This window comes from Leucoraja erinacea, chromosome 20, assembly GCF_028641065.1.
Source record: "Leucoraja erinacea ecotype New England chromosome 20, Leri_hhj_1, whole genome shotgun sequence".
NCBI classification, from domain to species: Eukaryota; Metazoa; Chordata; class Chondrichthyes; order Rajiformes; family Rajidae; genus Leucoraja; species Leucoraja erinaceus.
Genome location: NC_073396.1, coordinates 17,344,104 through 17,359,043, shown reverse-complemented (window position 1 = coordinate 17,359,043; position 14,940 = coordinate 17,344,104). Strand labels below are relative to the sequence as shown.

The window sequence follows — 14,940 nt, the reverse complement described above, 5'->3', positions numbered from 1 at the left end:
TCACTCGCCCAACTTGTTCCATTCCGCAACGTTAATCTTTGCAACAACTGTTCACTTTATTCACAACACAACGTTCCCATTGAGCTGACCTTGAACTTTGCTAGCATTTATGACAGACGACCTGGGCACAAGATCCCAGAGATGGCAACACACCCAGATGCTTCAGCACACACCGGACAGTTAAAGAAACTGGAATAAATGATTGGGTGAGCCACTCTCAGCCACTGAACTGCCTTGCCCATGTGAATGACAATTCCTCAATCCAGGAAGGCTCAATTGAAACATTCAATTCAGGAGACTGGGACAATCAGCATATCGCAATTATCAGCTTTGATCAACACCAAAACAAATGTTTAAAAGATGCAATATCAAAGAAACAGGCAATGCAACCGAAATGCACCTTGGGATCTGAGCTGTTACCCATTGAATGAACTGGCCATTGGGGGTGAATCTGCTTTCTTGATCCTTTGTGTGCTATATATAATCTATAAAATCAGGGAGAGAAGGAATTAGTCTATTTGTGCAGAGTAATACTGCAAATATTTAACAATTCCAACACTGCAGAGCATTTTTGTGTGCATTTCTTACCCATTAACTTAGGTCCAGATAAGCTGTAAGGATTTTTGATGACTTGAAGCGTCATTCGGCCCATCAAGTCTACTCCGCCATTCAATCCTAGATGATTTTATTTTTCCCCTCTCAACCCTATTTTCCTGCCTTCTCCCCATAACCCCTGACAGCCTTCCTAATTAAGAATCTGTCAATCTCTGCCTTAAAAATATCCATTGACTTGACCTCCACACCCGTCTATGGCAATGAATTCCAGATTCACCACCCTCCGACTAAAGAAATTCTTCCCTTCTCCTTTCTAAAGGTACGTTCTTTTATTCTGAGGCTATGGCCTCTGGTCCTAGACGCTCCTACTAGTGGAAACATCCGCTCCACATTCACTCGATCCAGGCCTTTCACTATTCGGTAAGTTTAATTGGCATATGTACTAAAATGGAACAATTAGATTCTTGCTTGCAGCAGCATAACAGGTCTGTAAACACAGTACTAAATAGATAACAAAATAAAAAAGTTAAATAAATTTAAAAAAACACATGGAGTAAAATACTCCTGCGGAGGTTTATGTGCTGGGTGTAAAGACTGGGAATTCAGGAGTGGCATCTATCCAGATTATCTGAAACAATGATGGTTTATTGAAAACATTCCTCTGAACATTGATGCACATATTGCTGCAAGGTCTCTATTCACTGTCCACAACATGAGTCGGATGCAAGAAAGCTTCGCCCAGTTAGCTGCTGGCTTGATGAGCAATGTGTAAGAAAGAACTGCAGATGCTGGTTTAAATCGAAGGTAAACACAAAATGCTGGAGTTACTCAGCGGGTGAAGCAGCATCTCTGGAAAGAAGGAATGGCAACATTTCGGGTCGAGACCCTTCTTCAGTTATCCAATCTAAGGGCATCAGGATTGGGAGAGATCAAGCAAGCATCCTATCCAGTTAACAAAAATGAAGCAACAAAATCAAGGAAATATGGCAAGAAAGCAAGAATTAGACGGGTGATTTCCCCCTTAACTTTAGAGGCAAACAGCTGCTGACAGTCTTCTCATAACAGGAATGCATTTGGAGTCCAGGGAGAAATAATATTGTATATTTTGTCACCCCTCACAACATAAAATGATGTTACATCGATACTGAATTGTTGGTTCCAAAGCAGGCCAGCTAAATTAGCATTTCTCAGTTTGTTTTCTGGACTGGAGTGTGCTTACGGAGGCGAGCAAGTCATGACAGTATCTGGTTCAGGAAAGCAGTCTCATTATTTTGGCTCACCATCACAGAACTAGATCTTGCCCAGCAAAGGTGAAGAGGTCACAGGATATGGAAGAGACTGAATCTGGAAAAACATTGATGTTCAGACTGAGAATTTGCAGCTCATCACAGTGACACAATAGGGCAATAGATGAATGTGCTGGAAGGCAGTGCGCGGTGACACCAAACACATCTGGAAGAAGGAGATAATAACCAGGTCTCCAGAAAATAACAATTTGACACTTTAAAGTTTGAGAGAGGCCTTTTTGTTTCTGTACGTGTGCTTGTGTATATAGCCGAGCAATCTCTTTCATGTTCCTTATTATAGGAACATTGAAAATATCCAGGACAAGCCTTGGCATTGTTGGGCCAGGATTTATCTCCTTGATCTCGTATCAAATTATCCCAGACCCCAATAACAATTAAATCTTTTCCACTTTCAGTATAAGATTCAGAGTTTGCATATAGTAATTCCACAATAAGTCTAATGTTCAGGAACTAAAATTGAAAATTACAAATTTATATTTATATAATGTCTTACACAATCTCAAAGTCCCATAGCTCTTCAGTGGCCAATTTGTACATAGCAAGATCCAATAGACGTCTATTTCAGTGATATCACTGAGGGATAAACACTGGCTAGGTCACCAGTAGGTCCTGTTTTTCTTCAAAAGCATATAAGCTTTTACCCTGGAACACCTAAAACAGAGCAGACTCCCAAACTGCTGCATGTTAAGGGCCTGTCCCACTGTACGAGCTAATTCAAGAGTTCTCCCGAGTTTCCCCTGATTCGAACTCGGAGAATTACGGTAATAGCCGCTTGTAGGTACTCGGGGCTCTCGTGAACATTTTTCAACATGTTGAAAAATCTTCACGAGTCTTCCCGAGCTTACTGCGTTTCCCGAGTACCTGCCGTTAGCGTTACGAACTGCTAAGAGACGTCCCGAGCTCCTACGTTGCTGCTACGTACATTCTACGTACTTAAACAGGCCATCTCGGCCCTTCTAATCCGTGCCGAACACTTATTCTCCCCTAGTCCCATCTACCTGCACTCAGACCATAACTCTCCATTCCTTTCCCGTCCATATACCTATCCAATTTATTTTTAAATGATAAAATCGAACCTGCCTCCACCACTTCCACTGGAAGCTCATTCCACACAGCTACCACTCTCTGAGTAAAGAAGTTCCCCCTCATGTTACCCCTAAACCTCTGTCCCTTCATTCTCAAGTCATGTCCTCTTGTTTGAATCTTCCCTACTCTCAATGGGAACTTAACACGAGTTTGATTTTTCTTTTAAAACTCGGGAGACCTCTTGAATTAGCTCGTACAGTGGGACAGCCCACTTAAGTATCCTTGTATTGTAAATTGCAAAGATATACCCCAGCATGGAACCCACTTCTTCATAGTCCAACCCAGTGTTAGGTGCTGTCTTAATAGATGGAACTCTTCCATATACCTGCAATTTTGACTTCCTACATGATTCGGGTAGGAATGGTAGTTGCCGAAGCTGATAATACTCAAAATGGTAACAAATATATTGGTATTGATTTTTTATTGTCAAGTATACTGAGTTACAGTGAAAAACCTTTTTTTCACTTGCTATCCAGATTAGACTTCCATACCTGAATTAAATAATATCAGGTGGAATATAGTGTTACAGTTACAGGAAAACTGCAGCTGAAAGAAAGAAGTGAGGGCAGCACTGAGGTAGACCGGAGGACTCAGAATACATCCTTAGCTTATAAGAGGTCTGTGACAAGAGCAGGAAATGGGTAAATATATCAGGTAAATCAATGTATGAAAGACCAAATTCACAATGATCAGAGCAAAATGGCTGCCTGTACTAACATTTCTAGGCATCACACCTTTATTTAATCTCAAGGTTTCAAGGTCAGTTTTTTGTCACGTACCAATTAAGATACAGTAAAATTCGAATTACCATAGAGCCATACTAAAAAAAAACGAGACACACAACTACATAAAAGTTAACATAAACATCCACCACAGCGGATTCCCCACGTTCCTCACTGTGATGGAAGGCAATAAAGTCCAATCTTCTTTCGCTTTTATTCTCCTGCGGTCGGTGCAATCGAACCATCCGCAGTCAAGGCGATTAAAGCTCCCGCAGCCGGCGAGCGAAGGTCCCGCGATCGGAGCGGTCGAAGCCCCTGCGGCTTGGAGCTCCGTAATGTTAAGTCCGCAGGCTCCCGCGGTGGAGCTCACGATGTTGTTCTCCAGCAAAGGCCGCCAACTCCTCGATGTTAGGCCACAGTGCGGATGGAGATACGATACGGGAATTTCTTTTTCTTTTTTTTTTTAAATCGCATTTCCGTCAAGGTAAAAGATTAGAAAAAGTTTCCCTCAACTCCCCCCCCACATAAAATATGCTAAAGAACACTAAAAACATACAAAAAAACAACAAAGAAGGAAGGGAGAGAGGGACTGTTAGCGTGGCTGTTGATTCTACAAATACTACATTCATTGCAGTGTCAATCCAAACCAAACACTTTAGTAAGATTGCCAACCTGGGAATATAACCACATGCTTGGCACCATTGAGAACTTCTTACTGATCAAATTACTTGCACGGCCTTTTGTAATTGAAAACGTCCACTTTCTAAAAAGTCATGTAAATCATGACGTAGCTACATAAGACTTTGGTTCGACTGCAACTGGAGTATTGCATGCAGTTATGGGTCGCCCCATCACTGGAAGAATGTGGAGGCTTTGGAGAGGGTGCAGAGGAGGTTGACCAGAATGCTGCCTGGATGAAAGGGTATCAGCTGCAAGGGAGAGGTTGGATAAACCTTGGTTGTTTTCTCTGGACTGATGGAGGTTGAGGAGAGACATGATAGAACCATTTAAAATTATAAAAGTCAGAATCATTTTCCCAGGGTGGAAATGTCCAGCACTAGTGGGCACAGCTAGAAGGTAAGAGGAGGAAACTGCAATGGAGACCTGCTGGGCAAATATTTATACACAGAGAAAGGTGGGAGGGGGGGGCTGGAATACATTGCCGGGGCTGGTGGTGGATACAGGTACGATATTGGCATTTAAGAAGCTTTTTGATATACATTTGAGATGAGAGGGGATCTTATAGAAACTTCCATAATTCTTAAGGGGTTGGACAGGCTAGATGCAGGAAGTCCAGGACAAGGGGTCACAGCTTAAGGATAAGGGGGAAATCCTTTAAAACCGAGATGAGGAGAACTTTTTTCACACAGAGAGTGGTGAATCTCTGAACTCTCTGCCACAGAGGGTAGTTGAGTCCAGTTCATTGGCTATATTTAAGAGGGAGTTAATGTGGCCCTTGTGGCCAAGGGGATCAGAGGGTATGGAGAGAAGGCAGGTACGGGATACTGAGTTGGATGATCAGCCATGATCATATTGAATGGCGGTGCAGGCTCGAAGGGCCGAATGGCCTACTCCTGCACCTAATTTCTATGTTTCTATGTAAAGGGATATGGATCATGTACAGGCAGGTGCGATCAGTTTAATTTGGTATCATGTTCGGCACAGACCGTGTGGGCTGAATGGCCTGTTCCTGTGCTGTACTATTCTATGTTCTGTAACCTGAATATGGGACCATCATTTGGATTTTAAAGTATCAGCTGCTAGTACCCTGTCCACAGTACATCGATGACTGCGTAGAGTAACTGTGGCTGCTACCTCTTGCTGATCCACTGTGGACAACAGAGCATACCTGGCAGAAAGACAGAGGGAAGAGTTGGAAATATAACTGAACAATAGTCAATTAAGAATAATAATTTCTTAAACTACTGAAATACTGTCAAATTGTTCTTGTTGCATTTCAAAGTGGCTCTGTCATTTCAGTTCCAGATCCAGGAATAGTTCAAGGCTACAAGAAGGCAATCTCTGCTGCATGTGCTGTGCTGGCAAATGAGAGAAGTCTTAATGCAGGGAACTGTACAGGTGCATCCACTGAAGAAAATTCAGCCCATCTTGCCATTTCCCCCCTCTGCACCATTCAGCAGATCAGACCGTCCTTCCACTTCATGAGTCACCACACTGCTCTGTTTTATCCTCTATCCTCTATCGGTGGGGGCGCTGCAAGCCGGCGCCCTGTCAGCAGCATGTTCGTTTTTTTCAACTTTTTTTTGTTTTTTTAGTATGTTTTAAAGTATGTATTTTGTGTTTCTTTGTGTGTATTGTGTGGGGGGATGAGGGGGAAACCATTTCGGTCGCCTCCTCCACGGAGAGGTGACTTTTTCCAGGTCGCCTCCCCCGTGGCCTAACAGCAAGGATCAGGCGGCCTTTCCCGGAGACGCGCTCGGGACTTCAGTGGCAGGCGCAGCGTGGACTCTCGGCGTGGAGCGGGCGCGCCCTCGCTGGGGCTCGCTGGAGGGGAGCGCTCTGTTTCGCTGGCCCGGGGCAGCCGGCAGCCTGAAGCCGTGCGCGGTCTGCACAGCTCCAGCTGGCGCGGCGTCTGCAGCCCGGGATCCCTCGCGGGGGACCCGGGAGAAGAAGGAGCTTCCACCACCGGCCCGCGGCCAACTTCTACCGCGGACCCGGCGTGGACTTAACATCACCCCTGGAGGGGAGCTTCTACCGCCGGCCCTGCGATCTGCGGTGCTTCTGGCTGCAGCGGGGACTTTAAATCTCGACCGCCGGCCTGCGGCATACACCAACCTAAAGCCGCGGTCTCCGGTGAGGAAGAGCCGATCCTGGACTGACTCTGGACTCTGATCCCGACCACCGGGGGAAATGGAGGAGGACTGGCCATATTTTGTGCCTTCCATCACAGTGATGAATGCTGTGGTGGATGTTTGTGTTAAATTTTTTAATTGTGTATTGTGTGTTCTTTATCATTGTACCGCTGCTGACAAATTAATTTCACTTGCACTTTATGTGCAATGTGACGAATAAAACCGTATCGTATTGTATTGTATTGTATTGTTGCTCCACCTGCACTCCATATCACTGAGTAAATAGCTGCACCTCTATTCCAAATCACGGTCCCCACCCACTACATTTTATTCAGTCACACCTGTCTCTGCATTTCTTTTGCATTCTCATAATAAGCCCTGCCCGCTCTTATTAAATCCAGCAGAGTTGCACAACACAGAAACAAGCCTGACCTTTTACCCATCCTCACTAATCCAACTTGCTCACATTAAGACCAATTCTTTTATGTCTTGTTTATTTAAGTATCTCTCTACATGCCTCTTAAACATTCTGATTGTATCCGACTCCACTATATCCTCTGGCAGTGCATTCCAGATGGCAACATTCCCTGTGTAACAATAGGGGGGGGTTGCACGTAAGGTCAAAGGGCGTGATCCACGTAGTAGCTCAAGACTTCTGGAGTACAAGGCAGCACCAAAGTGTAAATGGCCGATGAGCGTATCCCTCCGGACAGCCCCCACTCTCCCTCCCGGGGTCAGCTCTGTCCGGCCACGGCCGCCCTCCACCCCGTCTCCCTGTGCGGCCGCACTGTCACGGGCTGTGGGTCGGCAGCGCCCACACACGGGGCCGGGTGGAGCGGGCAGCGGACACATGGGGCCATAAACCCAGCAACGTCCCCGTCAGCTGCAGCAGAGTTGGGGACAGTCTGGTCCCTCCGCCCACCCAGAGTCACTGACCGCGCTGCACCGGCACCGGACCCCGACCTCCACACCGGGGTGACTCAATCCCCTGACCCACACATGATGTGATTCACCTCCACGACCCCCACCACCACAGGGTGATTCACCCCCCAACCCACACACGACACACGGGGTGATTCACCCGACCCACACACCGGGAGATTCACCCCCACACGGGGGGACACTCCACCTCACTGTGCTTGGTCCGAGTGATAGCAGAAGAAACAGACAACATTATGACCATCGGAAAATTTCAAGAAATTATTTAAATGGGACGACTGAGGTACATGGAGTAAAGAACTAGAATAGTACAGCACAGGCCCACAATATCCATGTTGAACATGATGCCGCTAAACTTATCCCTCTGCCTGCACATGATCCATAATTCCTCCATACCCATGTGCTTATCTAAAAGTCCCTTAAATGCTACTATTTAATCTGCCTCCACTACTGCCCCTGGCAGTGAGTTCCAGGCATCCACCACTCTCTGTAAAAACATTTGCTCCGCACATTTTCTTTAAACGTTACCTTACCTTAAAGCTATGCCCTTTTGTTTTTTTACGTTTCTATCCTGGGAAAAATATTCCATCTAACTATTCTATTTATGTTTCCCAGATTTTTATATACTTCTATGAGGTCTCCCCTCAGCCTCCAACGCTTCAGTGAAAATAATCTAAATATGACTAAACTCTCATTATAGCTAATACCCTCTAATCCAGGATGCAATATGGTAAACTTGTTCATCCTCTCCAAAGCCTTCACAACCTTCCAGTAATGGTGTGGTCACAATCCCACACAATACTCCAAAAGCTGCCAAACCAAAGTCCTATAAAGTTACGTTTAACTTGACTCGAAGGTAGATAAAAATGCTGGAGAAACTCAGCGGGTGAGGCAGCATCTATGGAGCAAAGGAATAGGTGACGTTTCGGGTCGAGACCTTTCTTCAGACTCTGTGACCATTATTCTCAATGTCCCGACTGATGAAAACAAGCACCCCCATACGCTTTCTTTACCACCCCATCAACTTGTGGTGCCACTTTTAGGGAGCTATAAACTTGGATCCCAAGATCCCTCTGGACATCAATGTTGTTAAAGGTCTTGCCATTAACTATATACTTTCCTCTTACATTCAACCTCCAAAAGTACAACACCTCAGACTTGCTAAGATTAAAGTTAATCTGTCATTTCTCCATCCATTTCTGTTGCTGATCCGTATCCCACAGTATACTTTGACAGTCTTCTTCCCTGTAACTCCAAAAAATGTTGATGCCATCTGCAAACCTACGAACCAATCCATCTATACAGTGCCCTCCATAATGTTTGGGACAAAGACCCATCGTTTATTTATTTGCCTCTGTACTCCACAATTTGAGATTTGTAATAGAAAAAAAAAATCACATGTGGTTAAAGTGCACATTGTCAGATTTTATTAAAGGCCATTTTTTATACATTTTGGCTTCACCATGTAGAAATGATACCTGTGTTTATACATCGTCCCCCCATTTCAAGGCACCATAATGTTTGAGACACATGGCTTCACATGTGTTTGTAATTGCTCAGGTGTGTTTAATTGCCTCCTTAATGCAGGTACAAGAGAGCTCTCACCACCTAGTCTTTCCCCCAGTCTTTCCATCAACTTTGGAAACTTTTATTGCTGTTTATCAACATGAGAACCAAAGTTGTGCCAATCAAAGTCAAAGAAGTTATTATGAGACTGAGAAACAAGAATAAAAAACTGTGAGAGACATCAAGCCAAACCTTAGGATTACCAAAATCAACTGTTTGGAACATCATTATGAAGAAAGAGAGCACTGGTGAGCTTATTAATTGCAAAGGGACTGGCATGCCAAGGAAGACCTCCACAGCTGATGACAGAATTTTCTCTATAATAAAGACAAATCTCCAAACACCTGTCCGACAGATCAGAAACATTCTTCAGAAGTTAGGTGTGGATTTGTCAATGGCCACTGTCTGCAAAAAACTTAATGAACAGAAATACAGAGGCTACGCTGCAAGATGCAAACCATGGGTTAGCCGCAAAAATAGGATGGCCAGGTTACAGTTTGCCAAGAAGTACTTAAAAGAGTAACCACATTTCTGGAAAAAGGCCATGTGGACAGATGAGATGAAGATTAACGTATCAGAGTGATGGCAAGAGCAAAGTATGGAGGAGAGAAAGAATTGCCCAAGATCCAAAGGATACCACCTCATCTGTGAAACACGGTGGTGGGGGTGTTATGGCCTGGGCCTGCATGGCTGCTTAAGGTACTGGCTCACTTATCTTCATGGATTATACAACTGCTGATGCATAATGAATTCTGAAGTGTATAGACACATCCTATCTGCTCAAGTTCAAACAAATGCCTCAAAACTCATTGGCCGGCGGTTCATTCTACAGCAAGACAATGATCGCAAACATACTGCTAAAGTAACAAAGAAGTTTTTCACTGATTAAAAAATGGTCAATTCTTGAGTGGCCAAGTCAATAACCCAATCTGAACCCAATTGAGCATACCTTTTATATGCTAAAGAGAAAACTGAAGGGGACTAGCCCACAAAACAAGCACAAGCTAAAGATGGCTGCAATACAGGCCTGGCAGAGCATCACCAGAGAAGAAACCCAGAACTGGTGATGTCCATGAATTGCAGACGTCATGCAGTCATTGCATGCAAAGGATATTCAACAAAATACTAAACATGACTACTTTCATTGATATGACATTGCTGTGTCCCAAACATTATGGTGCCCCGAAATGGGGGGGGGGGGGGGGGGGGGGGGGGGGGGGGGGGGGGGGGGGGGGGGCTATGTATAAACACTGCTGTAATTTCTACATGGTGAAACCAAAATGTGTAAAAATGGCCTTTATTAAAATCTGACAATGTGCACTTTAACCACATGTGATTTTTTTTTCTATTATAAATCTCAAATTATGGCGTTATAAATAAATAATGGGTCTTTGTCCCAAACATTATGGAGGGTACTGTATGTACAGCAGCTTGTGTAAATGAGATCCCATTGTGATTGGCAGACTGTGAGATGCCATTGTGACATCATCACTGGAAGCTGCCAGAATAGTCTCCGTCAGATAGTCAGAGTCAGTTATTATTCTCAAAGTTGGCTTTTTTTAACCTTTAAATATCAATAACGTGAAATATAACATCAAATCTGAAGGAAACTTGACAAGGGCTACGATGGGAAAAAACTGAGCAAGGTTCTGCAAACATTTCAGCACTAGTGAGCCGTTTTGGCATAGATACGATCACACAGACAGACACATAGAAACAAGACGAGACTTTTCGTATTATATAGATATCTGCATTTGACTGTCCCCAATTAGCCCATTCTCTTCCAAATGTGAGTAAATCCTAACCTGAAGAATCCTCTCCAATAGATTAACGTGAGGCTCATCAGCCTATAATTCCATGGATTATCTCTACTTCCCCTTTTTAAACAAATTAACTTGTTTCAGAAAGTTAAGATATAGATATGGAACAGGGGGATGCATAAAGATGGACGTTTAAGACCATGAGGCAATTTAAACACAAGGTTGAGATTTTTAAAGTTGTGCAGTCTTGCAGATTGGTGGAAAGAATACTCCCGGATAAGACAGAGGCAGCAAAGCCTTGGATAGTCTTCTGCGCAGTAAGTAGGCAGGGTGAAGTTGATTAACAGGACACTGGGTCTTGTATCAAAGGTATGAAGACAGGGGTGAGAATAATGCCCCTGTCCCACTTAGGAAACCTGAACGGAAACCTCTGGAGACTTTGCGCCCCACCCAAGGTTTCCGTGCGGTTGCCGGAGGTTGCCGGTGGTTGCCGGAGGTAGTGGAAGCAGGTAGGGAGACTGACAAAAACCTCTGGGAACCACACGGAAACCTTGGGTGGGGCGCAACGTCTCCAGAGGTTTCCGTTCAGGTTTCCTAAGTGGGACAAGGGCATTACAGATGGACAGGGATGGAGAAAGAAGCGGTGATATCAGAGGTGGGAAGCAATTAAGGAGAGGATTTTGGATCGTGAAGCTAACTCAATATTTCAATCTCAAGGACTTGCTTCAGTGCAGGACAAAGAGGAAGTAAGACTGCAATTAATATTGTTGCAGAATTTGTGCTAGAACAAAACTTAGATTTCCCAAAGTTTACTTTTAAGACATTTTGTCTGATAAAGCCTGGCTTTTAGACAAGCTGCCTAATTTTCTTTGGCCATCATGCTGGGACAGTTGGGGACTTTGACCAGTAGCCTAGCTGGGACTGACAAGCGGCTTCCTGGAAAACTATCACCACAGCGTGTACAATTTTTCTCCATTAATATCCAACAGAAAACTGCACTGAAAACATATTTAAGCCCCTGTCCCACTTAGGAGACCTAAGCAGCAACCTCTGGTGACCTTGCCCGCCACCCAAAAAAAAGATCAAGGTCGAGGTTACCTGCAACCTCTTACCATCTCCCACGCATATGTTGAAAACCTTCCTCAACTATGAAGAAAACTGGCTTCGACTAGACCTGCGACTAAAAAATTATCGATTTTTAAATCGGCAACCTATTTTTAGTCAAGGCCGGTTTTAAACATGATGTAAAAAATAGCAGCAACCTAGATGAAGCCTCGACCACGCGGAGACCACTCTCGGCCATTAGGGAGAGTGACCAAAACCTCCGGTGACCTCATGGAAACCTTGGGTGGTGGGCAAGGTCACCAGAGGTTGCTGTTTATGTCTCCAAAGTGGGACAGGGGCTTTAGTTTCACAGCAATTCTAATCATTCACTAGCACCGAGCTGAAATACTCCAGGGCCACCCATGAAGAATCACCATTTACGAAGGTGAGGGCACCTGCAGAAATTGCAGCTCAGCAAGTATTACCACTTTCAGGACTTGGATAGAAAGATAATAAACTGGAGTGGTTTCAAATTACCACACAACAGTGTCATTGAGAGAATCACGATGGTGTCATGAACATTTTAACTAAAAACTTTCAACTAAATCCACACACAGGATGCCTTCTTGTTGAAACCCAAGGCAGACATCATTAAATCCCTGTTTTAATACATTCTTACTTTAAAAAATATTTTTTTAGCTGAGTATATTGAGCTACTGGATAGATTAAAGCATTAAAGAGCGTGCAAACTGAGATGGCAGACGTAAAACTGAATACTTGCTTTCTTAGAAGGGTGTAACTGCAGTTTATAATTTCCATAATGTGAACAAGACATTTCTAATGGGGCAAGGTAACCCCAAAGGTATGAAATTGTAAACATTTTAATACATTGTGTACGATGATCTTTTTGGCAGCGTGGTTTTGCCAGCGCTACATCTGTCATTGAATAATAAATCGAGCATTCACACTCGACCAATACATGGCGACATTCCCAACAAAAAATGAGTGCCAGATATAATCACTGAAAACGTATAACAATTGCAAGCGTAGTGATTTCCTGGGATAATTGGGGAAATGGGAGCTTAAAACGAAATAGATTAATGAGAACACTGGCATTTAAACGGAATGTATTTTGGGGGCGAGATTGAGGCAGAACCTCTACTTTTGCAATTTTTCATATAATTAGTAAAAAGTTATTATTTTAACAATCAGCCCGTGTTGAGAAATCTAAACGCAGAAATAAAAACGGAAGATACTGGAAATACATGAAAAAAATGGTCAGAATTGACCGAGATACTTGATTTGTCTCTGGTTAACTACAAAATGTAATGCGCGTCTCCAAAAAGTTACTTTACGTTAAACCAACGAACTAGCCAACTTTCGGAGAAATTGAAAGATCTCTAAATAAATCCTTGGGGCGAATTAATCGAGCTCGCTACACAGCAACTAAACGCAGATGTGACCTTCATACAAATCAGTCAAAATAAGTACAGGACCGAAATCTAATTATACAGATTACCCATCCCATTTGGAGATTCGGGGTTAGAAGAAGCAATTTCCACAAAAGATGAACTGATTAAACACAACGTTCTCGAAATTAGAAGTTCGAGGGTAGTTAGTTTAACTTTTCACTGTAACGGTTGGGACGGGATGACAACTCTAAAGCTTGTCTCTGACGTTTAAGTCGTGCTTTTCTATTTTTATGAGCAAGAGAGTGAAATGCCTGGTTGATCGCACATATCATTGCACCAGGCAGGTCCCCAACTTTGCCAAACAAACAGTGTCGGGTCGCGGTGGGGGAACTCCATAACTTCCCCCCAGTGACAACAACGCGTGGAGAAGTCTCCTCTCTCTCTCCGAGTGCAGAACCTTTGATAGACCGTAAACCCCCCCCCACCCCAGCCGGCCTGTGCACAAGCCCTTCTCTTCTGCAGCCCAGATGGTGGGCTCCGCCGCCTCCCTGGTTACTGAAATGGGCCGTGGTCCCCCGCTTGGCCCGGCCCATTTACACACCGGCACTCGAGCCGCGCTCTGCCCACTCACCTGGGTCAGGTCCCGGTCGGAGGCGAGGTGCGAGTCGCGGGCTCTTTGAGCAGCTGAACCTTTGATAGCCCGATTGTGCACAAGCCCTTCTCTTCTGCAGCCCAGATGGTGGGCTCCGCCGCCTCCCTGGTTACTGAAATGGGCCGTGGTCCCCCGCTTGGCCCGGCCCATTTACACACCGGCACTCGAGCCGCGCTCTGCCCACTCACCTGGGTCAGGTCCCGGTCGGAGGCGAGGTGCGAGTCGCGGGCTTTGAAGCAGTTCTGACACTTGCTATGATTGAAGACGTTTGCCTGGAACTTGCGGCAGGCGGCCGTTTCCATGGAGCCGGAGAGCGGCGGGCGGGCCGGGCCGGCCCGGGCTCCCATAGATGTCGGGCGAAGCTGCCGTAGGCGGGAACCCCACTCCGGCCACTAACCCGCGGTCACCCCGCCAAACGCCGGAGCCACATTCCCGGCCAGCCGAGGGACCGCCCGGCAGGCGCCACCACTTGCTCAAGAGGTGTGTGTGCCTAGACTCCTGGCCCCGAACACTGGCCCTGCCCCGTCGCCCGCACTCGCAGCCAAAGATCTTTGCTCGCAGCTCCCGACCCGAGCGACAGAAACCAGCCCCGCCACACACACTCAACACAACGCCTGCGCATTGCCCGCGCACGTCAGCCCAGCCTGCGGCACGGAGCGCTGCAACAGGAGGTCCCGGACCGACCCTGGCCACGGCATGCACCAACACAGGGCACCGAATCAGCCCGGACCTCGACCCTGGCCATGGCATGCACCTAGACAGGGCACGGACCGTGGACAAAGCAGGGGACTCAGCCATTACACCCATGCCCCGATCATCGGGGGCTTTGCAGCACCCAGTGCCCTAAGTAGGGCAATCGCACAACTCTGCCAAACATTCTCAATTGCCCCATCGAATGTCAAAGCAAAGCCCCCTGGCTATCTACTGTAGAAAGAGGAAACTTGAGGTTGACCTGGCTGTGATCTTTGTATTATAACAACATTTTCCAACAAAATTATTTTCAATTTTACTAACTGTATGAAAACTTTAACAGTCCCAACTTGGTCTAACACCCATTCAATGTACTGCAGGTCAATTTGCTCAG

The 14,940-nt window shown here is 45.3% G+C and overlaps 1 protein-coding gene across 1 annotated transcript in view; it reads right to left on the bottom strand.

Moving 5' to 3' along the window:
* The window catches only part of LOC129706855 (myosin phosphatase Rho-interacting protein-like), a 125,018-nt gene extending 110,375 nt beyond the window's left edge, over positions 1-14,643 (bottom strand). Inside the window, exon 1 of the mRNA XM_055651427.1 lies at positions 14,045-14,643. Within this exon, the coding sequence (XP_055507402.1) occupies positions 14,045-14,203 (159 nt within the window). The 5' untranslated portion in view covers positions 14,204-14,643. The remainder of the gene's footprint in view (positions 1-14,044) is intronic.
* Between the last annotated feature and the right edge of the window lie 297 nt (positions 14,644-14,940).